The following is a 22,644-nucleotide window of genomic DNA, read 5'->3' on the forward strand; positions in this document are numbered from 1 at the left end:
ACCATCGGACTCCCAAGGTGTGTGGTCCGACATCAACGGAGCGCTCAACCATCATGATCAACTGCATCAGCAGCCATTCAAGTCGCAAAGAGGACCTTTGCTAGACTTTATCTCAGACGTCTGTGCCAAGCCTAAGTCGTACTACATACAAATGACCGATTCCGCGGTCCGCCTCAAACGTATCTGCCCCCTTCGTTTTGTAATGTCTACTCTATCTAGTTTTATTAACTTGGAGGCAGAGTTAACGGACCACTGAAGTTGACTTGCGAAGCTTTGTGTGGTTGAGTTGCCAGGTACGTGCCGCACGCACACTCCAATGAGCACAGCGGGTACTGCAGCATGATCGGTGCTGTACATTTTGGTCATGTGAAGTCGCGCAAGCTCCTCTTGCGCACACACACGCTGTCTTGTCCGCTGAAATGTTGTACATTCAAGTGTCGAGGCGGAGATACGCTGACCTGTCCGGAAAGTTCCAGTCTGGAGCAGCAAATTTGAGCAGCGATGGGTCCAGACCAGCAAAATTCTTCAATCTTGCGTAGCTTGCTACAGGTAGGCAACCCCTTTTCAACCTACCGGTTATTCACGGTGTTCTTTCACGAGCACGACAGTCGCGTGCTGTGTAGCTGTTACTTTCATTCCAGTGACCACTCGTCAAATGGCAGCTTCGTCGTCGTCAGCAGGCCTGCAGCTGTTGCGATCGCGGAGACATTGAGGCTTGGCGTGAACTTATCTCATGTCCATTCCACCCACTTGTTCTCCGTGTCCATGTTTGAGATTTCACTCATTGAGAATTACTTATACAGAGAAATTGACCGTTCCATTGGACGTTGACCTCCGATTGCAGCCCTCAGTGTATTGTCTGTTAGAGGACCGGTGGTGCGTCATCATTATCTAGAATCATTTGACGAGGTCATCAAGCTTATATACGACACTGCTGGCCATGGTACGAAGACTATAAGCATGATGGTGTATTGCATTGACTCAGATGCGGGCCGGGAATCGTTGACGCAGAGACGTCTCTCAGCCACTCGAGCTGGCACCGATGGATCAGCTTGGCGATAACTTCTTGCGAGCAGCTTGTTCGCGTCATTATTTATGTGTCCGTGTTGATACTTTCGCATCGCCATATTTATTCTCAACTTCTCCGCTAGCCACATTGTGGACAAGCATATTCTTACCACCATCTCATCGCTCATCACCCGGCCTTCATACGCAAGTTAGTGAAGGTATGCAAGGTCTACTAAACATATCGTCTCGAGTAACATGGAGCACGAGACGGATGTGTGGATCAGGGTGCTCTCAACGTAACGCAGAAGTATCGCCGAGGACCGTACCAAGGCTTCGCATTTGCGAAACTGGTGCAGCTTGTGAGGATGGCAGTCACAACGGCCGACATGACAAGACCCAGGTCTCCCTAAGTATAAGGATCACGCCCCTGGGTCAAAGATTCAAGACCACGGTGATGTAGACATTCGACGCGGTCATTGGTGTTCAAACGGCTGATCATCTACAGTTCGTTGTCCACAAGGATCTCATGAATACTCTCTTTCACCACCAGGAACTGCGTGAAATTACTCAGCCCATGGGTATCTGGATAGCTGCATAATCAATGACCAATAGTCAGCAACGATCAGTCAGACAATGGAATTATTCTTGAACGAGCCGCAAAGTCAAAGGGAGCTGAGGCGTTTCACCGTCTCCTGCAGGCGCCTTAACTACTGGTATGTGGAAACCGCTCATTTTCCAGTATATCTCCTTCACGTTCCCATTGTCGTCCAGTTCTGACGGCAGGGCAAAATGGATGTTTGGCAAAAGAGTCGCTAATACATCCTCTGGTACACAAAGCTCGTCAGTGCGAAGATCTGATGACCGACAAGTCAGATATCTCACTAATTTCCATTTCCGCAAACTTGAACCCTCTGTGAGGTGAGCGTATCATTAGAACAGATTCAGATTCAGAAGAATTGACATCGTACATGCAAGAACGATTTCCTGCAAGGAAGGTCATCCTGAAGGACGCGTGGTTAGACATATGCGACAAAACAATTGTTTCTTACATGGACGCATAGACACCTGTATATCGCACACCATCCTGGACCCCGGCTGAGAGATTCTTATTGAGCAACTACCTCTTTTGGAATGTATAAAACTAACCTTCATTAGAGTTAAGCCATCGTTCAGGTTTCCATTCTGATGCATCCTCGCCCCAGACAGCTTGATTATGGTTCGCAGCAAGGATGGATACAACTAGTCTCTGATGTCTAGCAACAGGAATCGTATCGATCTCATCGCCAGATGCAGATCGAACTGGAAATTGTAATGGCACTGACGCTGCTTCTGTAGTTCTTCGGGAGAGTCAGCAGGGAATGTCTCTCTTCGATCAACTAACCTTCGAGTGAGGACAGGCAGCGACGGATAGAGCCTCAACGTTTCTCGAACAACCGCGTCTAGGAAAGGAAGATTTATCAATGCATCGTATGACAGTCTGGTGGATCCGCCTTCATGTGAATGGTCGACGTTGGAAGCTTCGTATGCAGTCATGGCATCACAGATCTCCGTTCTTAGTTGTGCCTGGACATGAGGGTGCTTGGCAACCATGTACAATGCACGAGCCACTGCAGCTGTCGTAGTCTCGAGACCAGCAAAAATCATAACGCTGTGTATTAGAGAAATCAGTTTTTGTCGCAGGGAAACAACTCGAACTGACTTCACTTGTCCCACAAGTTCGGCATCGCTCAGTCTATCTGCCTCGGAAGATGAGGCATTAGCCTTGACTGCGTATTGCGTATGTTCCACGTGAGGAATAGATTTCGGGAGTAAATCATTACGCACGCATGATAGACATGATATCCTTTCCCCTGGTTCCTCCCGACGTGTCATGGGACTGTGATGGGATAGCGGAAGGTATCTCCAGTGCAGCCTTCTTCTCCTGGAAAATGCTTCTACTGGCTAAGTCCATGACTTCGACTATGCGGCGTAGCTCTCTAAAATCCCTCATGGTTTGCGTCGGCAACCAACTTATCGTAAGCCACTCTGCTATTTTCTTAAGCCAGTAAAGAGAGAAAGTGCGCAAAAATGCCGGGACGAAGGGTCCAAATATCATGTTTTTAGTGATGGATGGACTGTGAGACCAAGCATGTCATGGGATGTTTTCACTGGAAGACTAGTTACGCACCCTAGCATCCGTAGCGCCTCTGTGTATTCATTCTCATTTCCTGTGTCTAACGAACCTGAATGATAGCCCAGCACGCCCTCGCAAACGCAATCAAGAGCATTGCGAGAGAGCCAAGGTAAAACATCGAGTTCTACTGAATCTGTATATGCCACTGGTGAAGTCATGGATGATGACGTGCATGTGCATGAACATGCTTACTGTCGGTAGGAATGTTTGACACGATGATGGATTTTAGCTGGCGGGAAATGGTTTGAATAATGGGCAGAAGCTCCCGCATGTTAGATGTAGAAAACACTGGATTGAGCATTTTGCGCTGGTTTCGATGCTGTTGCCCTGTGCAGCGATGAACACAATCCGCGGCGATTATCAACAGGTTTCACCTAGCGTAGAAATAAGGCCTTCGCCGAAGATGAGCTTGTTGCAACTTAAGAAGTGTTAATGAAGAATGTTCGAGCAATGTTTGAGGCTTACTCTATAAAGGCATCATTTTCCTCAAATATATGTGGCTCCTTGACAAGGATGTGATGGAGCGCGCGTGGGTCCGATACGTACAGCCATTCCTCCTGCCAGTGGTGACCACACATCAATAATCATGCCTTATGCACGGTGATGTATATCACGCACTCCGAACAAGGCGTGGATTTTGACAGCTCCACCATAATCTACGGCGACCTGTAAGCAGCGATCAAAACTGTCCAAGAATATTGATTCCAGGTTGCCTGCATCCATGAACGTGAGTATCTGATCATTGAATGTCGCTAGAGCCTAAGCAAACCTTTCCACCAATGCTCTTTTTCTGGGCCTGCGACATTTAGGGCGTTCGCCTTTCTGGAGGCCCATCTCTGAACGAGCTTCCATACTGCATGGGTAAGAAGGGTAAGCACAGTATATCCGATAAGTTGAGGGAAGGTCATTCGGGAAGGTTTGAACTCTGTATCACAGTACTTCGTAAACTGTCGGCCGCCGAGTACGACAGGACTAGCAGTGCCAGCTGAAACGTTCAAAGGCTGCGGCAATGGAACACGGTCGTCGTGGAGCGTGACAGCAACTTGCAAATTTCAAGAAGATAAGTATTGGTACTCAAGAGAACTACTTAGCAGTCCGAGCTTACTCGGAGCAAAAGTCGGCTGCAACATTGCAGTGCTCATTATTTGTATCCATCTGGCATCTTGAAACTTTCGCATCCCGCTCATTATTCTCAACTTCTTCGCCATGTACATAGCGGACGAGCACATTCTCAATAGCTAAACGAGAGATAGATGAAGGTTCCCCGTTTACAAGCATGCAGTTCATGCCCATTGCCCACCGTAAGCAATCTCCGGTACTAACTAGAAGTCTCCCGTAGTCAGGCCTTGAAAGATCGGAAGGAGCCTCGAAGCTTGAAGACAGTCGTTCCTTCTGTATGAAGGGTTCTCCAGTATCTTGTCAAACTTAGCCTGTCCAGTAGGTGATTGCTCATCACCTGGCCTTCACACAGGAGTTAGTGAAGGTATGCAAGGTCTTCATGTTTATCAACCCAAACAGCACATCGCCTCAAGTCACATCGTGGATCAGCGTGCTCGATGTAACACCGTCAAGTATCGTACCAAACCTCGCGTTTCCGAAGCCGGTGCGACTTATGGTTAGGGTAGCAATCACGACTGTCGTTCAACGCTCTCGAAAGATAGGTTTCACAAGACCAAGGTTTCAATATAGACCATGTCATGGCGTGGTATATAATTTCTCCTCGATCGCACAGTATTAGTGAACTAGTAATACTTGCATGTGCACAAACACCGGCGCTTGTTTAGCCATAAATGATATCGACTCGCCAAATTTTTAAGACCGTGGGGTCTAGACATTCGACGCGGGCATTTGGTATTGGGACGACTGATCATCACAGCACTTCTAAGAAAGATTCGTGGTCCTCATACATCTCATGGACACGAGAATACTTGGCCTTGCGTGCTCTCCTCTTGCACCAACAGGAACTGCGCGAAATCACTGAGCCATGGCATCTGGACAGCTTATAATCACTCACATTATTGCGATTTTCATAAACAATGACACTCTTCGAATGTGTAAAAATATATATTTTCGGAATTGGTCACCTGTTGCGTGTGGCATACAGCAGCGTACAGCCTCAGCCAGCATCTCGTGAGTCACACATTACTCTTCTCCACGATGGGCAATAGACGGATCAGCAACGACCTCAAAGATGCTGCATTGCGAATGGCGAACAAAGGATATGCAACCAAAGAAATCCTCTCCATCACACAGATCTCAAAGTCAACCATCTACCGCACACAACGTCGTAAACGAGCCACTGGCAGTGTAGCCAAAATTCAGGCAATTGGCAGGGGCAGGCCTCGTACTTTCACCCAGCATGATATCCAGTTCCTCATTCGGCTTGCTCGCCATAACCCCACCCTATTCCTCGATGAATACCAGCTGAGACTTCAGGATGGCCGGTTTCTACAGACATCACTATCCACCATTCACCGATCTTTTGAGCGTGCTGGCATCAATCTCAAGCACATTGAGAAGATTGCAGCTGAACGTGACTCTCTATGTCACGCAGACTTCGTTCGTCGTGTCTCGCAATACTCGCCAGCTTCATTACTCTGTTTGGATGAAGTTTCAAAAGATGACCGTACATACTCGCGTCGCTGGGGACGTGCTCCGCGAGGTGCACGTGCTGAGCAGCATCAACCATTTGTTCGGAAACGTCGGTTTTCAATGGTAGCAGGATTGGCTCTTGATGAGGGCATCATTGCTGCAAAAGTTGTTGAAGGATCATTCAATCGCAAGACTTTCATCGATTTTTTGCAAAATGATGTGGTTCGTTTTCAAACTGTCAGTGTCGTTGTGATGTATCAGTAAGCTGTTATTATTAGCTTCCTATCACGACTCCATTTCCAGGGCCACGGAGTGTGTTGGTTATGGACAATGCTCGTATTCACCATGCGGAGGAAATCGAAGAGCTTGTTCATGCTTATGGTCAGTATAATAAAGCTTGTGATACGGAGTTGTCTCACTATTTTGTCAGGGTGTCGCATTGAATACTTACCACCATATTCCCCGGATCTCAATCCTATTGAGCAAGCATTCTCCGCAATCAAGTCACATCTCCGTCGCCAAGGGTTAGGGTTCTATGGGCCTAAGGCTCCTTACTATGAGCTGTACACTGCATGTTCTGTCATAACACCCAAGATGACTTGGGGCTTCTTTCGTCACTCGGGTTATCTTGCTTGACCATAGCATTGTTACAATACAGTAGCATAATATTATGAATGGGTGTCTGTGAATACTGCAGCCGAAAAATACACTTTGAAAGCTCGGAGCCATACAAACTAAGCATCAAGCATCCACCGTTCCTCGGCATCGCGAATATCTGCAAGCTCACCAAGAGACAGTCCAGCACCAAGCAAGTCAGCATTCTGAAGGAACCGAAGACAGTGTGGGCCTGTCACGTCAATGTTGTCCAACTTCTCACGTAGCCATAGCGATAGGTTGAAGCGTTCACAAAAATCAATCAAACTCAACTTCGGACGAAGAGCAGCAGGCTGTGGGATGTTGGCAGCATGATCAGGTCCACGTTTGCCATGCAGGAGGCCCACAATATCCTTGAAGTCATTGTTGATGACAATACTTGGTGCGGAGGATTGGGTTTGGGTAACTGTATTGAGACGTCGACGTGAGAGAGTAGCAATATCAGTCGGGTCTGCGTATGTAACATCGAAAATCTTCGTGTTTGGCGGATTGTCTAAGTCGACACCTGGCTGCTTGTTCGGACCAACCTATTGTGTAATAACCCTGTTAGTGACACATGCAGATTACATACTTCAGAACATCACGCAGACCATCGCAGCAGCCCACGTGTTGAGATGTAATGGTGTCAGGTTGATGTGTTTGGTGTCTGGTGGAGCTGGCCAGCAGATACGGAAACCACATGCTCGGTCTTCGCAGGTATACTGACGAGTCAGATTTGCAATTGCCTCGTTTTGCTCTATCTCCTCGTCAGTTGGTCCTGTTGCAGCCTTCACAACATGAGTGACAAGAAGACAATCAAAACACATATATCTCACCCTCTTACCCGCAGGTTCGGCTTCAGCTTCTTCATCTTCTTCAGCTTCTTCGCCATCATCATACTACCATGTATTTAGCTTACTGCAAATCACATACAAACACCCAAAATACATACCTTGGTCTCGATGATAGTCAATTTGAAGGCTGGTGACCGGTGTTCTTTGACTTCCTCCATGATTGTGTCGAAATCACTGAGGTTTGCGAGAACAATATTCTTATAGTTCGTGCGAAGGATTGTGTACGTGATCGTGAAGTTGGTAGCCGAGAGAAGACCTGATCGATTCCCAATACCGTACATCATTTTCTCGGAGACGTCATAGTGTTCGAATGTTGTATCGAGAAGGTCGCGGAGGGTTGAATCTTCGTGGATGAAGAAGGCACGGTTTATGGGTGGTGATTTAGCATTCTTGCGGCGTTTTTCTCCAGTTGCTGGAGGTGGTAGAAGTGGGGTAAATGTCACGGAGACTGCGATACCCTTGCCATTGTTATATGCGCTCTCCAAAGGTTCTATAATGACAACATAAGGTCCCTGGTGTTCACTGTTCAGTACTGCGATAAAAACATACCATTTTCATTGAAACCATTGCCATGGACTCTAGCGTCGTCGCGAGTATCATCGTCGGACCCGAGTTGACTCATAGTCGCGCATATACTCAGTTGAATGTTGTTGTGTAACGCGCGTCGGGTACTACTTAGAGTACTACTCAGCCACACTCGTTTGAAACTTTTTTCTTTTTAGGTGAGTTTCATTATATTTGTAAATTGCAATAAACCATGATCTCGGTAACAATTAGTTCGACAACAGAATCATTTCTGGACGAGCCGCATAGTCAAAGGGAGCTGAGGTGTTTCCCCATCTCCTGCAGGCACCTTAACTACTGGTGTGTGGAAACCACTCATTTTCCAGTACACTTCCTTCACGTGCCCGGTTTCGTCCGGTTCTGACGGCAGGGCGAAATGGATATCTCGCACAAGAGTCACCAGTACGTCCTCTGGTAGAGAATGCTCGTCATTGTGAAGAATCACCGGCAAGTTAGAAGGCTCACTCATTTCCATTTCGGCAAATTTGAAGCCTCTGAGGTGAGCGTATGATTAGAACGAATTTAGATTCAGGAGAAATCAACACCGTACATGCAAGCACGATTGCCCGCAAGGAAGGTCATCCTAGAAACGTGTGGTTAGATATATGCGACGATGTGATTGTTTGACACACATGGAAGAATAAACGCCAGTATATTTCACTCCATTCTTGACCCCAGCTGAAAGAATCTTGATGAGCGACGGCCCCTTCTGGCATGTATAAAAGCTAACCTTGAGTCGAGTTGAGCCATCGTTCAGGTTTCCATTCTGATGCATCTTCGCCCCAGATGTTTTGGTTATGATTCGCGGCAAGGATTGATATGACGAGTCTCTGATTTTGAGCCACAGGAATCGCATCGATCTCTTCGCCAGATACAGACCGAACTGGAAATTGTAATGGCACTGACGCTGCTTCTGTAGTTCTTCGGGAGAGTCAGTAGAAAATGTCTCCTTTCAACCAACTGACCTTCGACTGAGGACAGGCAGAGATGGGTAGAGCCTTAAGGTCTCTCGAACGACTGCGTCTAGCAAAGGAAGATTGATCAATGTATCGTATGGCAGTCTGAGGGACCCGCTGTCATCTTTAGCGTGCGAAGGATTGACGTCAGCGGCTTCATATGAAGTCACGGCATCGCAGATCTCCGCTCTCAACTGTTCCTGGACGTGAGGATGCTTCGCAAGCATGTACAATGCACGAGCCACTGCTGCCGTCGTGGTATCGACACCAGCAAAAGTCATAACACTGTTTGGTAGAGAAATCAGTTGTCACCGCATGGAAGCAACTAGAACTGACTTTATCTGTCCCAGAAGCTCGGCATCAGTCAGTCTATCTGCCTCGGAAGATGAGGCATTTGCCTTGACTGCGTATGTCCCACGTGAGGAAAGAATGTGTCGGGCAACTGATTACGCACGCATGATAGACATGATATCTTTTCCCCTCGTTTCTCCAGATGTGTCATGGGATTGTGATGTGATAGGGGAAGGTGTCTCCAGTGCAGTCTTCTTCTCTTGGAAAATACTTCTACTGGCTGAGTCCATGATTTCGACTACGCGGCGTAGCTCTCTAAAATCTCTCATGGTTTGCGTCGGCAACCAATTTATCGTGAGCCAGTCCACTATCTTTTTACGCCAGAAAAGAGACAAATTGCGCACAAATATGGGAACCAAAGGTCGAAATAACATGGTTTTGCTGATGGATGGACTGGACAAGCATGTCAAGGGATGTTTTCACCGGCAGATTAGTCTACGTACCCTATCATCCGTAGCGACTTTATGTACTCGTCCTCGCTCCCTGTGTCTAGTGCAGCTGAATGGTAGCCCAGCACGCCCTCGCAAACACAATCGAGAGCACTGCGAGAGAGCCAGGGTAAAACATCGAGTTCTACGGAATCTGTACGTGCCGTGAAGCGATGGATGATAGTGCACCTAAACATGCTTACCGTGGGCGGGAATGCTTGCTACGAGGATGGATTTTAGCTGGTGGGAAATGTTTTGAATAATGGGCAGGAGCTCTCGCATGTTGGATATGGAGAACACTGGATTGAGCATTTTGCGCTGCTTTCGGTGTTGTTCTCCTGTGCGGCGATGAAGATAATCCAGAACAATTATCAATGGGGTTTACCTAGCGTAGAAATAAGACCTTCGCCGAAGATGAGATTGTTGCAACTCGAGAAAGGTTAATGAAGAACGTTCGAACAATGCTTGGCGCTTACGATAAAAAGGCATCATTTTCCTCAAAGATATGTGGCTCTTTAACAAGGATATGGTGGAGCGCGCGTGGATCTGATACATATAGCCATTCCTCCTGGAAGTCACGCACATCAATGATAATGCCTTATGCACAGTACTGCATACCACGCACTCCAAAGAAGGCATGGATTTTAACGGCACCACCATAATCCATGGCGACCTTTAAGCAACGTTCAAAACTGTCCACGAACATTAACTCCAGGTTGCCTGCATCCATGAACGTGAGCGTCCAATTTGCGGGACTGACGTCCAGAGAAAGCCAACCTTTCCACCAGTGTTCCTTTTCTGGGCCTGCAACATTTAGAGCGTTTGCCTGTCTGGAGGCCCGCCTCTGAATGAGTTTCCACACTGCAAGGGTAAGGACACCATATCCAAGAAGTTGAGCGAGGGCCGCCATACAGCGACGAGGTATTGGCTTGGTATACCTGTAAGTAAGCCTAAGATACTGCGTCTACTACTCGGCTGCAGAACACGGCAATATTGGACGAAAACGTCGCGGAGTTGACGTACTCAGTAGTACTAGGCTAATCTAAGGTGATATCCCCGATTCCCACGGGTCATGATGAGGATGAAACTTAAGCCCAATTGCGGGTCAGGTCCAGCCAGGTCTGGTTTGGTGCAATTTTGATGTGCCCGTTACTTCATTTCACGCAACTGGCTGCAACTGGACACGCTCCTGGCAGGGCCCCTACTGGCAGTATATCAACATGAACTGGCGGGACTGAAAAGGACGCTGCGGTGTCATGGACGCGTGTAGTGCAAGGCGATGTGATCATCATGTGCCATGCGCAGCCACTAGCTAGTAGTGAAGTACAGCCTGGACGGACCGTCCGTACCGGTATGTAGTATGGACATCATATTCCATGATGCGCTTCACATATTGATCCACAGCTGGGAGATATGTAAACCGACGACTATGAATGGGAATACTATTGCGGCCTTAGACTTGATTTTGAATGCTGCCCTGAACTGGACCCTGGTGTGCATGCTACACTGCAGTGAAGATTTGATTATCGCTGATATGTGATATCTTCCCCATCTTTCTTCGAGCGCATGAGATCAGATTCTCTTGATCGCGAGAATTTGATTCCAGTCAGCTGTGCTGAGGCATACATTTATATTCACCACTTCCCGTGTTCACTCTTGAAGCATTCATCATGGACGGTGTCATCAACGCTTATGACCTCCCAATGCTGTATAGCTATCAGGCCTTGACTGTGAGTGGCTTTCATGATGCTTCTTCTCACTTGTTAACATTGTCGTCAGTATTTCTATGGTACGCCTCCTCATTCTATCATGATTCCGCGACTCGATCATTATGTGAAGCCGCAATGGCCTTTCTTTGGGTGAGTAACATGAATAAATGTGGTAGATTCGGTCTCTTATGGATTGACATATATTTACTGCTTCATAGCTGTACGATTACAGTCTGACGTTCGATGAAGAAGTGCGTTTTGTGCAATAAATTTGATTGACCTCAACTTCTGAGCACACTTTCTAGCTCGTGTACCTCCGCAAATCAAAGTGGGGAACAACAAAAGCTTTGTTTATAACTGCCCGTTACTCGACTTTCGGAGTTTTCTTTTTTCGAGTCTATAGTGAGTTTTAGACATAGTCTCTCTTCAATTATTCAGAATTCTGTTTGCAGTGGACTCTATGTCTGATCCCAACGTCAATGTGAGTCAGTTTAGTTTTGATCGTTCATACCGTCGCTTAGAGGCTACCAAACTTTAGGACTGTCACACGTTCGATCTCACCGTCAGAGGTGCGCATCGTAGCGCATCGCTTCAATTTTTTGCCTTCTGAGATAATTCGAGTCAGTGTTCACGCTTCTTTCCATCGGATGTTCGGAGGGTAAGTCATTTCACCTCGGTGATTTCATGTACATGTATGATCGTCAACGCGCCTTAGGGTTGTATATCATCAGAGCATACGCATTGTGGCGAAAAAGCAAACGAGTCCTTACACTCATTCTCGTCACATATTCCGTTGGTTGCTCTATGCAGATTGACATGAGCAAATCACTGAATTCAGTCAGGCCTGCGTCATTCTCGTGGCTGCCGTGGGGTTATCATCGGGCGGGTCTACCACATGTTTGTGTTTTGATTTTGTTGCAGTATGCCATCCCAGATTCATGTGCTAATCAGTTTGAACTAGTCTCGAAATCACCTGTCTCCACCCTTGTCGGATGCTACCTGACCTCTCAGGGCAATTTATTATATGTAATGTTCATCTCACTCATGGTATTCGAGTTAGGTAAGTTTTTATCTCGAAACACTTACTCTTTATTGATATATCATGACCTTTTTGAAGAACTCGTTATCCTTGTTGGAATTCAAGTCATTAAATCGTATCGCGAAAGCGGTAGCCATCTGCTCAAAGTTATCGTTCAACAGAATGCGACTTACTATGCATGCGGCCTCCGTGAGCCATGATTGCTAATTTATCATCAGAATGCTTAAACTCGCCTACAGTTTGGTCAGCTGTAAATATTTTAGCCTTCCTGCTCCTGAAGGTAGCCAAGGATCACTTCTGTACCTTTAACATCCACTGAATCAGGTTGACAGGATGATTACAGCAGCAGTTTGCAATAGTAAGTACACCCCCGCCCCCATTCCGTCGTGCGCTTACACTTGGACTATTACATCGAATCCAGTTTCCAGATCGGTATGCACTACTATTCTCGCAACGCGCATGCACGTCGCCTTGTGGAAGACTGATCGTAACGACGAAATCACGGAGACGCCCTCGAAACCGCTAAGCACAATACAATTCGCTGGTGGCGCCTAGCGTAGCGTTAAACCTTACAAAGTTCAAAGTTCTTGTGAGACACATGTTTTCTGTCGTGACCTCCTTACGACTCACCCTCGGATTCATATTCTCAGACTTGTTTATCGTAGCCTAGCTCTTTCTTGGCACCTTGCACTGTATAGTATAGTCCTGTCTGTACGCACCCATAAAACCCAGACGTATCATCATTGAAACTGCTCCCGTTTGTTCATTTGATGTTCCCGTCCTCTCACGGTCACGAGATACTAGCTCTGTGGCGCTCGTGCCGGAAACTGAGATCCCTCAAACCAATCAGCCTTGAGGCTAGCCGAATACCAGCATTCCCTATAGCACGGACAAGTCGAATGACGCAGCCAGTCAAAACTCGTTCAATGACATCCTGTCCAAACTGCCTGCCAAGTGGCAGCCGGGCCAAGGATGCAAACATTAACCGAACAGCAGACTGAGAAGCAGCGCCATAGGTGTAGCATAATTGGTGGTATCGATATCATACTACCCAACGGCAAAATGCATGATTGATCATGATGGCAGCACAATCTGTTGCTTGATTCACACAGCCAGCTGGAGAGATATGCAAATAGGGAGGCATCAATATTCAATGACTGTATGAATGGGGATAGGGAACTGACACATGTCGTCCGGTCTCGGATCTGCCGTGCACCAGTGGCTCCTCACGGCTCCTCCAACTTGGTGTGAGATCGCCAACTTCGGGCTGCGCATTAATAAGAAATAAAGTGGCTGGAGTCTCTAAGTGCTGCCTTTTTCTCCGCGAACACGTTCTCGCTGCCACTGTATATGATTTCAACAATTCAACAATTCGTCGGATATCTTGCACGTCCTGGCATCGTTTGGGTGGGTATCCAAAGTGACGTTGATCCAATACATAAGCTCTCTTTCCCAGTACGGCGAGAAATTGTGCATAACCATTGACACGTACGACCGCAGATACACGAGCCTTGATGCCACGGGGCTACAATGTCGGATAAAAATCGTCAACGTCATGGTTTTAATTTGTATCACGCACCCAAGCATCAGGAACGCCCCCGCGTATTCATCGTTTCAAGAGACCTCTAGAGTATGATTGCGTTGATAACCAATGATCGCCTGACCAACGCCATCAAGTGAATTACGCAAGGCAGGATATTGATCCGTTTGTAAGTACGCTGTTTTAAAAAGGCCAATTAAAACCAATCGTACCCATGTGTATTCGTGAACCTACTTGCAGTCTTACACCCATCGTCCGGCTCAAGGATGACCAGTTCGTGCGCAATGGGTTGCCGCAGAATAATCGAGAGCATTCCGACTCCACATCATGCCACAGCAACGCGTTGACTGTAGACGCGCCGAGATGTAGCAGCGCGTCGGTGCGATATGAGTTCTCGCAATGATCGTAATCGATTCATTTTCGACTCGGAAGAAGGACGAGAGTACTGTCGGAACATCCTTAGACAACGAATGCCTCACGACACCCATGATTTCCAGCTCGGGGCTATAGAGTGCTTGTTAAATGGCGATGATGTGCTGCTTGTAATCGCAACGGGGAGCGGTAAAACGGACACATTCATTCGTCTCATGCATATAAAACTTCATCTGTCAAGTTTGGATAACTTCAGCAACAGACTCGACGGTTGTGGACCCAATGTCTGTCCAGCGAAGCTGCGCAGAGTCCCGGTCGTGGGATTGCCTTGAATCTGATAATTTCGTGGTCGATGTATGGAGACCGCTTGATACGTTGACAGCGCGCTCTGCTTCTTGGATGAGCTCAGCCTTGACGAGCTGAGGAGCAAATGAGGTGAGTGCCGGACGTGCTGCTCGAATATCCTTGTACTGCACTGCCATACCGTACATTTGCAGGCTCTCTTGCGTGTCTGCAACTTGCGCTCCGTCGGAGCTTCTAAACCATGCCTCAAGAACCATACCAACACCATATGTCGAGCGTCCCTTCAAGAAGTGACTGACAGACATTGCATGTTGGAGGGAACAGTGGGTAACATCGCCTTGTTCATCGGTGAGGCGGAAAATATTGTATAACAACTCACCCGACGTCCAATTGAACGAATCGAGGAGCTCGAAGGAGGTGAGCTTGTTTGTGCTGGTGCGTCGTGTACGTTTCGAGGCCGTTGGTGTCAGTGGTAAGAAGTGCTCATGCTGTTTCCGCTTTCGACTCTGAGCAGGCGTTACAGTACCTTGAACGAGTGCACTGGCGTCTCTGGACAGGGCGGGCGCTCATTCTCGTCATTCGCCAGTGAGTATTGCAAAACTGGGGCTCATCCGCTGGGCGATGCATGGTACGATGGGTGGTAATAGTAATAGTTTGGGACAGGTGATCCAAGTGGTGGATAGTGATATGGCTGCAAGATATTTGTAGCAGGACTTGGAGTGAGTGGGGTCGATGGATTCTACGCCATCGACCGTGTTCGCAGACTGTTTTCGCAGACTGTTTTCGCAGACTGTTTTCGTGTTATCGAGCTTGGTTTTTGTCCTCATGTTTGAAAAGGAGCTCACGTGCCGAATACTGCCGAACAATGCTGGACAGCGGTACTCAAATTTTGAAGACCTAGTGGTAACGACCTGACAATGAAAAGCAGACCCTAATACGAAGGAACGACTATCTTCCTTCGATTGGTCTGGCTAGGGGAGGCTAACTGATTCATGACAGGGACATGAGTTTTATATTGCACATGTCTCTCGGCTACCAGGGACCAACAGGTTACAGCATATAAACACAGCCACAAATGCTGGTGTGCCAGTGGATCGTAACCGCAATCAATGGATGGGTTGACCACCGCTGTGGAAGAAACCAGAATTTGAAGAAACCCGGCCTTGGTTGTAACCCAGTGAGTGAAGAAATAAGAAGGATATATGCTAGCCGTCGCACTAATTCCCGCTACCTTTAGTAGGTAGTGGGTTCGTAGCCCACAGTTTATTCGAGAGATTTGCACGATCCGTATGCTGTGTTATGGCGGTGTCGCCAACTGCCCCAGGCGCTCCCTTAAGAGGCGTATTGCCAATGTGATCATGATTGATCTCATTGCTGCGCAAAACTCTACCGATAGTGCCGAAATTGGGGCAAGCTCGAGGCGAAAGGGAAAAGGTTACCAAGCGAGCGCTTGCAAAGACGGAACTTAGTGACAACTCCATGCCATACTTATTTTCTAGCTTGACTTGCTCTGCGCTGCGAGTCGGCGATAGCGAAAGGTAGCCGCTGGGCGTTGCCGCGTAAGCTGGCCCTACATCTTATGAAATTAAGTATCGTAGGGGTGAACTGATGCAGCTGTAAGCCTGTGTACATGTGCAGCAGCCAGCTTGCCCTTACGATGAGAATTTTAGAAAGGCCCCGTCGTTTTTATACTCGATTTCAAGTCATGTGATCGGCGCGACTTGACCCATCAGTTCAGAATCAGTGTACAGTGTTGTGACACTGTACACATTGCTGCATATTGCACAATGCAGGCGCCGATGGGCGAACGCCGTGTGTATGTCGCAGTTCACGGAGGGGCTGGATGTCATGGGGTTGCGTCAGAACAAAGCGTCAAGAGTGCTTTGAAACGGTATATAAAGCCAGAAAACTCCGACATTCTGTCAAACTCATCAGTACTACGCTAGCGCTTGCGCTCGAGCTCTGCAGGAGTCACGAGTAGACGACTCTTCTGCCCTCTCTGTTGTAGAGCGAGCCATATCTGTTCTTGAGGATGATGAATGCCTCAACGCAGGTGCGGCAGATCGTAGTCCTTGTCCTTAGTTGCATCACATTTACTGGGCTGGATGTTTTCTAACCATGCATCAGGTTACGGTTCTAATCTGACCATCGACGGCACTGTCGAATGCGATGCGGCTGTCATGGACGGCTTGTCAGGGGACTTCGGCAGTGTTGGTGCTGTTCCAGGTTTGGCGATCTCCGTGACGACTTATCTTGCTGGTTGATCTCAGAAGGGTAGGGGTAAAAAATCCGATAAAACTGGCATCGGCGGTGTTGAGGCACTCTAGAGAATCCGACCCTCTTGGGCGCATTCGTCCCATGTGAGTGAAGGTACCACTTTTGTCAAATGAGAGTACTGAGTCCTCGTGAGGACTCTTGTCGCCTCCGGTGCACACTCGTTTGCATCGTCACAAGATATACAAACTGTTGCTCCAAATAAAATGATATCGCCGCGAGCGACACAAGAGTGGCAAAAATGGAAATCGCGATTGATTCGCTCCACTAATGGTGACCAAGAGAGCTTGCCTCAAGATGCCATGCAAGATACAGTTGGTGCTGTGGCTTGGGATAACGAAGGGAATCTTGCTGCTGGTGTTTCAAGGTGTGTCCTCAGACACTTTAGCTGAAAAGTCATGAACATCAACTAGTGGTGGGCTGCTGCTCAAATATTCTGGTCGTATCGGTGAAGTAAGTTTACAGACAATCATAGATGACGCGATCTTCGGGCTAAACTAAACAGGCAGCTACCTTTGGCACCGGGTGTTGGGCGCAGCAGTCACGCAATGAACATTCTGGGATGGCGTGTAGTATCTCTGGAGCAGGGGAACACATAATGCGGGGCGGACTAGCCCATGTGCTGGGCGAAGCCTTACAATCCCCACAATCAAATCACAGCGAGGTGGATACACACCAAGTGTTGCTTCGAATACTGAATCAACAATTTACTGGTAAGCTTGCTGTACCGCAGCAATCCATGTTGGTCAACAAATTCGGGTGGTCCTTATAGAACCATTGCGCCAACGAGGAGAGCAGACACCAAATGCAGGAGTTTTGCTTTTGACAAAAGAACACGGCGAAGGTGATGAAGTACTACGTAAGTCATCCCAATACAATCTTATTCTGTCCATCAGGGAAATATTTATTGCCAAGCGAGGTTATGGTGCGCGTTCACCACAGACAGCATGGCAGTCGCGTATGCAAGCACCGCCAAACCCTCACCTAAGGTACCCACAAAACTAGCGATGTACAAAAACTGATTAAAACAACATGCAGGTGTCCATTTTGCGTCGACCAGCGTCGACTGGCTCTGCCGTAGATGCAGACAAGTCATCAGTGTACATAACTGCGCTGCCCATTCACCGATAACACCGTGCAGCCTTCATGTGGTGGCATGATTTTATTTCAACGGACGCGATCCTCGTCTCGGCAGATAACTCTTCACATGATGCATCGTGAGCTGGGGATTTTCTCATCTGAGACTAGACATCCCATTCGGCGCAGGAGTGGGGGTTGGACGAGGCGTTGCTGCATTGTTCAAGTTGGCCAGCGGAAGCCCCATGCGTGAATTCGCAGGAGTAATGGCTGGGCGAACAGCATTGAGCCGCTTGAGTGTATTGATGGGGAACTTTGTTCTGTGATTCGGTTAGGTCAAAGTAGGCAGCCGGCGAACGAGGATAACTAACCGGCATGTTGAGCACACCGGGAGTGGTTGGCAGAAAACTGCAAAATCACAGGCTCCTTAAAATCCACCAACTGAGCAATAATGAAAATGCGCACTAGATAAACAAACGGAACAGACAAAACCGATATCTACAATGTTCTTGTGGCAGAAGCATGCAGCGCGGAAGTCAATCTTGTCTTGCTTTGGTACAGCTAGAATCTTGCGGATGGATGGTGGCGATAGGAAGGACATCTGCAGTAACGATACCTGGTGAGCAACAGAATACAGCAGACTCGAAATAAGATTACAAGCAGGTATTGCAAGAGCGCATCTCTGCGTTCGAGGTAAATGTAGGACCCGTTCGTCAGGTGGGCTGCTTGCTGCAAAAATACTGTGTCGGGCCCATATACCTTGCACACATCGATTGTCACCTTCTACTCCGTATTTCAGTCAGCCAAACAATATACTGCTGAAGGGAGTGACATGCCAGTTTTTGTGCGGAGAAGATAGCGTTCATAATCGGGATGTATGAAGAAGACAGATCAGGGGAGACCGATAGGATCAAAATGCGAGGGTCGTGGACGATCGACGGGTCCTCTGCGACACCGGTCGTCGCTGATGAGGGATGAATGATGCGATTGATGTCTGTATGTATGCACGTATGTTAGGTCGCTGGTCATGACGCGTTGCCCTTCACGCACAACAAAGGGCCTTCGTCACAGCGCCTACCAATGCACATGGAGCTATGATGCAAATGAGGTGACACAAGATAGGTGAAATGGCCATCGCTTACGTTCCTCCTCAAGCTTTCCAATAGCATCGAACTCGTTCATGATCCGCTGCACGACTGTCGAATCCACAAGCTTGAACGGCAGATACGAGTTGGCATCCAAAGAGGGCACGTCATCCGTGAGCAGCTCCGTCGATGAATAAAGCATCACACTGTCCGTCAGTCCATAAGCTGCCTACTCTTGAGGACACATCTCACCTCTTCCCGGGAAGAGCGCCAAATACCACAAGTGAGTTCTCATGCTTGGATGCGATGTGCGCGTTCAGGAATGCGAGGAGCTGAGAGAGGAACGTCTCGATGGAAAGTGGATACTGGTTTGATGCTTGTGCAGAGAGGTGCCATTGCGTTGGCGATAGATCCACTATTACGGATAGATGTGACGCTTTTTCCATGATTGAGGTTGAGAGTAACAGAACTAACGGTAAGTATATTAGTGCATGACTGAGTCATGAAGGCTTTCGCAACTTGTCAAGTCAGCGGGTTATTTTGTTCACGTGACTCATTGACGTGTCGGAATATCAATAATCAGACTGACTCAGATCAGGAAACCTTTTCTGCCTGTGTAATGGCTACTGGTATCAAACAAATTCAAGGAATTCAGGTCGCCTGGACTTGGGGGGAACATTGCTTGTCCAGAGCTCATCAATCATTCAGGAATGGCCGCCACCACGTTAGAGTTAGGCGTAGTCGGTAACCTTCAAATAATATACACCGGTGTGCACGACGAATGAAATTAATCCAGAACCGCATACTTCCTCAGACTTTCTGGTATAGCATGCCCTAACCCTTTAGACTCAAGCCATTTCTTGGAAAACAAACGGCTCTGGTATCGGTATGCGCCATCGCATAGTATAGTCACAACCTTGGAGCCTGATAGACAAAATTGGGTTCCGGCTTGAAATGTAGTTGACTATCAGTGCTTACCCTTGCCTAGCTTTTGCGCAAGCTCCACAGCTGCAGCGACATTCAATGCTGAGGAAGTGCCTACATACAAGCCTTCGGTGTCAAGAAGCTGATATACCATAGATATCGCCTTCTCGTCCGGTATGTGAAACGCTCCTGTCAGGTCATTGACAAAAGTGCCCAAATTACTCGTAACACGGCCCTGACCAACACCTGTGTGGAACGTTCAGCATTGCGATTACAATAATATACAGAGAAGTATAACCTTCTGTGACAGAACTTCCGGAACGCTCGACGAGATTTCCACCAGAAGTAACATATTCGTACAAGACACTGCCAGGCGGATCGGCGAGCCATATCTGCGTCCTGCCGTTGCTCCTTTCCTTCAGATACTTGCCAACTCCAGCCAGAGTGCCACCAGTACCGGTTGCACAAACGAAACCGTCGATTTCACCCTGCGTCTGTTCCCATATTTCGGGCCCAGTCGAGATATAGTGCGCGTAGGCATTGGCAGTATTGTCGAATTGGTCTGTCCATATGGCATTCTCGAGCTTTTCGGCGTACTCCTTCGCCTGGTGGTTATAGTTCAACGGATTCTCGTAGGGAACGGTGGGTACTGGGTGCACTTCGGCACCGAGCATTCGGAGAAGGTCAATCTTCTCTTGGCTCTGATGTGACAAAGCGTCAGCAAATAAGACAGTGGTCATATGATTTCTTTCACCTGATTGTTAGGCATGAATATGACACACCTGTAGCCCCTGGCTCTGCAAACATGGGCAAGGCCGATACCAGTATTACCTGCAGTACCCTCTACGACGGTTCCACCGGGTTTTATGCTGTGTACATCCTCAACGCTCAGTGCGCCAACGAAGCATGTTATGCCCACTCACCGACCCTTCTCTTCCGCATCTCGAATTATGCTGACAGCAGCACGATCTTTAACACTGCCTCCGGGGTTTTGGAATTCGGCCTTTCCGTATATTTTGCATCCTGTCTGCTCTGAGAGTGTCTTAAGATAGATCTGAGCACGTATAGTCGCTGTTAGAGAGGCATTTCATTGTCATCACGGGTGGATCTCCTCACCAATGGGGTGTTTCCCACAGAGCCGGCGAAGCCGTCAACAGCGCTGTTTCTTGTCACAAATCCTTTGCTTGGAGTCCGTTGTGAACCTGATTCCATCGTGTAATTTAGGGTTAAACCGAGGAATTACTCAAGAGGTGGAAGTGAAGGCACATTGACGAGCCAGATTACGTCTGTCCGTCGGATACAGATAGTGGGAAGTGAGCACGACATTTCGAGGTCACCATGTCACACCTCTGTGGGTCAGCGGACTCGCTGAAAATGTCAGGCTGGCGTGTTCAAAGTATCTGCTGACTCTCACATGCGTCTATGACCTTAGCCAATGACCGTACGAACTTACTTTATCTTACTGCATATTCGTGTTCTCGTACCGCAAGCGCTTGATCACGAGCTCGTCCGAGGGATGCGGATTTGAAATCAACGTTATCGGGTTGGTCTGTGGAGCATGAATATTTCGGATCTCGCGTAGGAGATGCGTGGCTTTGGTCCGCATTCATGATCAATCACTCAGGGTCATAGAGTTCGACAGATGTGCTACCATATATTCGCGGGAAGAGGTATGAATGAAGAATGGAAGCATTGATCAAGGGCCTCAAAAGAGACGATCGCAGCTATTTGGGAGGGAACAGACGTCGTTAACGCGATAACCTCAGCTTCGTGACAAGAGACGACCTGAAGGGGTATTGCGGCTAAATTAGTGTGGCGGGTAAACAGTCTTCGTATCATGGGTGTTAGAGGGTCCTCTAGGTAAAGGGGCGAGAAAAACAGGAAAGTTCATGTGTTCATCGTTGGGGTCAGCGAGCAAGCTAAATTGGCGACAGCACGTGACCCAGAATGTGATTACAAATAATTCATCAACGCATTGCGGACCATCGGCGGATGCCCGTGAGGACCAAAAGAGGCGTTGCAGATCAGTGCGCAGTCCCATCGAAAGTCGGCCCTAGAGAGTTCGTGGAACATTCGATATGATGTTGCCGGATGCAGCAAGGCTGGACATTGTTCTTGATGAGGGAAGGCAGATAGTTTAGTCACCACACAGCGAGCAGCATGTGATGAGCGCTGGCATGACCCAAGATGAGGTATAGGTTCCGGAGCGCGGCGATGAAGGGGCATGCGCAAAAGGCGAGATGATCGTTGATTGGATGACTTGGCACTGGATTGTGTGCTTCGACGAACGGAATGGTGGTGCCTGAGAAAGTCATGATGTGGGGAGCAACGTATTATACAATTTACTACTTAGTATACTCGAGCCCTGACGTGACGTGGGTGTACTGCGATCACTTCGGGGTCATTGGACTCAGCGGTGAGCGCTGGCCGAGGAGCGTGGATTTGGCGGAGATTTTGGACGAAAGGTGAGAATAATGCCTCGTTATCATTGATCGATGCGAATCACGTTGAGAAACTAAACGATGAGATCATTTGGCGGTACTAGGCGTTGGTTGAGCGGTAACCAAGGCCGGACAGTAGTAGATAACAAGGATGCTGTTATAGGGTGCTTGGAGCCATCAACTGGGTGGCATGATGCTGTATTCGATGTTCTATCCGAAGACCGCCAGCGATGAGAATGGCGCGGAAATTTTAACATAAACTGTTAAAAATTACTCAAAAATATGTCTAGAACAATACAAAATTAACTTGAAAAACTAAGT

At 47.9% G+C, this 22,644-nt stretch overlaps 7 protein-coding genes across 7 annotated transcripts; 2 read left to right on the forward strand and 5 right to left on the reverse strand.

The window, feature by feature from the left end:
• Positions 1–1,647: 1,647 nt before the first annotated feature.
• Positions 1,648–4,089, reverse strand: EDB91DRAFT_1250782 (cytochrome P450; the record flags this gene model as incomplete). The annotated part of the gene is made up of 14 exons (XM_041323267.1): positions 1,648–1,832; positions 1,891–1,919; positions 1,977–2,009; positions 2,058–2,103; positions 2,155–2,345; positions 2,390–2,656; positions 2,708–2,774; positions 2,833–3,122; positions 3,176–3,326; positions 3,374–3,508; positions 3,556–3,599; positions 3,647–3,738; positions 3,800–3,894; positions 3,951–4,089. The coding sequence occupies 14 exons, from the start codon at positions 4,087–4,089 to the stop codon at positions 1,648–1,650; spliced, it is 1,764 nt and encodes a 587-aa protein (XP_041174797.1).
• A 3,891-nt stretch (positions 4,090–7,980) lies between these two features.
• EDB91DRAFT_1204946 (cytochrome P450) lies at positions 7,981–10,564 on the reverse strand. The gene is made up of 14 exons (XM_041320693.1): positions 10,337–10,564; positions 10,185–10,279; positions 10,036–10,127; positions 9,945–9,988; positions 9,763–9,897; positions 9,575–9,713; positions 9,235–9,524; positions 9,117–9,183; positions 8,790–9,065; positions 8,555–8,745; positions 8,457–8,502; positions 8,375–8,407; positions 8,290–8,318; positions 7,981–8,235 (listed from the first exon to the last, which is right to left on the reverse strand). The coding sequence occupies exons 1-14, from the start codon at positions 10,467–10,469 to the stop codon at positions 8,051–8,053; spliced, it is 1,755 nt and encodes a 584-aa protein (XP_041174798.1). The 5' UTR covers positions 10,470–10,564; the 3' UTR covers positions 7,981–8,050.
• A 665-nt stretch (positions 10,565–11,229) lies between these two features.
• On the forward strand, positions 11,230–12,792 carry EDB91DRAFT_1250786 (uncharacterized protein; the record flags this gene model as incomplete). The annotated part of the gene is made up of 13 exons (XM_041323268.1): positions 11,230–11,289; positions 11,339–11,418; positions 11,501–11,519; positions 11,574–11,670; positions 11,721–11,749; positions 11,807–11,837; positions 11,894–11,926; positions 11,984–12,165; positions 12,220–12,328; positions 12,386–12,496; positions 12,547–12,587; positions 12,640–12,665; positions 12,729–12,792. 13 exons carry the CDS (start codon positions 11,230–11,232, stop codon positions 12,790–12,792), a joined length of 882 nt encoding a protein of 293 aa, XP_041174799.1.
• A 1,873-nt stretch (positions 12,793–14,665) lies between these two features.
• Positions 14,666–14,965, reverse strand: EDB91DRAFT_1031572 (uncharacterized protein; the record flags this gene model as incomplete). Its single annotated transcript, XM_041312732.1, has 1 exon — positions 14,666–14,965. A coding segment is annotated over one exon (300 nt), but the record flags the coding sequence as incomplete, so codon positions are not given.
• A 1,344-nt stretch (positions 14,966–16,309) lies between these two features.
• EDB91DRAFT_1056760 (nucleophile aminohydrolase) lies at positions 16,310–17,927 on the forward strand (the record flags this gene model as incomplete). Its single annotated transcript, XM_041314029.1, has 10 exons — positions 16,310–16,413; positions 16,469–16,575; positions 16,650–16,748; positions 16,801–16,882; positions 16,933–17,163; positions 17,210–17,249; positions 17,302–17,509; positions 17,569–17,655; positions 17,712–17,785; positions 17,835–17,927. 10 exons carry the CDS (start codon positions 16,310–16,312, stop codon positions 17,925–17,927), a joined length of 1,125 nt encoding a protein of 374 aa, XP_041174801.1.
• A 277-nt stretch (positions 17,928–18,204) lies between these two features.
• Positions 18,205–19,404, reverse strand: EDB91DRAFT_1056854 (TFIIH subunit Tfb4/p34; the record flags this gene model as incomplete). Its single annotated transcript, XM_041314035.1, is given in 7 exon segments — positions 18,205–18,296; positions 18,312–18,474; positions 18,531–18,656; positions 18,683–18,867; positions 18,924–18,965; positions 19,016–19,164; positions 19,211–19,404. 7 exon segments carry the CDS (start codon positions 19,402–19,404, stop codon positions 18,205–18,207), a joined length of 951 nt encoding a protein of 316 aa, XP_041174802.1.
• A 198-nt stretch (positions 19,405–19,602) lies between these two features.
• On the reverse strand, positions 19,603–21,297 carry EDB91DRAFT_1146228 (tryptophan synthase beta subunit-like PLP-dependent enzyme). Its single transcript, XM_041319222.1, has 7 exons — positions 21,230–21,297; positions 20,999–21,168; positions 20,806–20,936; positions 20,637–20,751; positions 20,181–20,583; positions 19,937–20,128; positions 19,603–19,882 (listed from the first exon to the last, which is right to left on the reverse strand). Exons 2-7 carry the CDS (start codon positions 21,092–21,094, stop codon positions 19,746–19,748), a joined length of 1,074 nt encoding a protein of 357 aa, XP_041174803.1. The 5' UTR covers positions 21,095–21,168; positions 21,230–21,297; the 3' UTR covers positions 19,603–19,745.
• Between the last annotated feature and the right edge of the window lie 1,347 nt (positions 21,298–22,644).

Source organism: Suillus paluster (genome assembly GCF_016628075.1).
Source record: "Suillus paluster strain FC165 chromosome Unknown EDB91scaffold_47, whole genome shotgun sequence".
Lineage (NCBI taxonomy): Eukaryota > Fungi > Basidiomycota > Agaricomycetes > Boletales > Suillaceae > Suillus > Suillus paluster.

Excerpts from the sequence above, each read along its gene's own strand:
- EDB91DRAFT_1146228 (XM_041319222.1), bottom strand. The coding sequence starts at position 21,094 with ATGGAATCAGGTTCACAACGGACTCCAAGCAAAGGATTTGTGACAAGA. Across the intron at positions 20,584-20,636 it reads TATTCATGCCTAACAATCAG|AGCCAAGAGAAGATTGACCT; the intron begins GTGAAAGAAATC and ends TTGTCACATCAG. Across the intron at positions 20,129-20,180 it reads CGGAAGTTCTGTCACAGAAG|GTGTTGGTCAGGGCCGTGTT; the intron begins GTTATACTTCTC and ends CGTTCCACACAG.
- EDB91DRAFT_1204946 (XM_041320693.1), bottom strand. The coding sequence starts at position 10,469 with ATGGCGGCCCTCGCTCAACTTCTTGGATATGGTGTCCTTACCCTTGCA. Across the intron at positions 10,280-10,336 it reads AAAGGAACACTGGTGGAAAG|GCAACCTGGAGTTAATGTTC; the intron begins GTTGGCTTTCTC and ends TCATGGATGCAG. Across the intron at positions 10,128-10,184 it reads AAATCCATGCCTTCTTTGGA|GAGGAATGGCTATATGTATC; the intron begins GTGCGTGGTATG and ends CGTGACTTCCAG.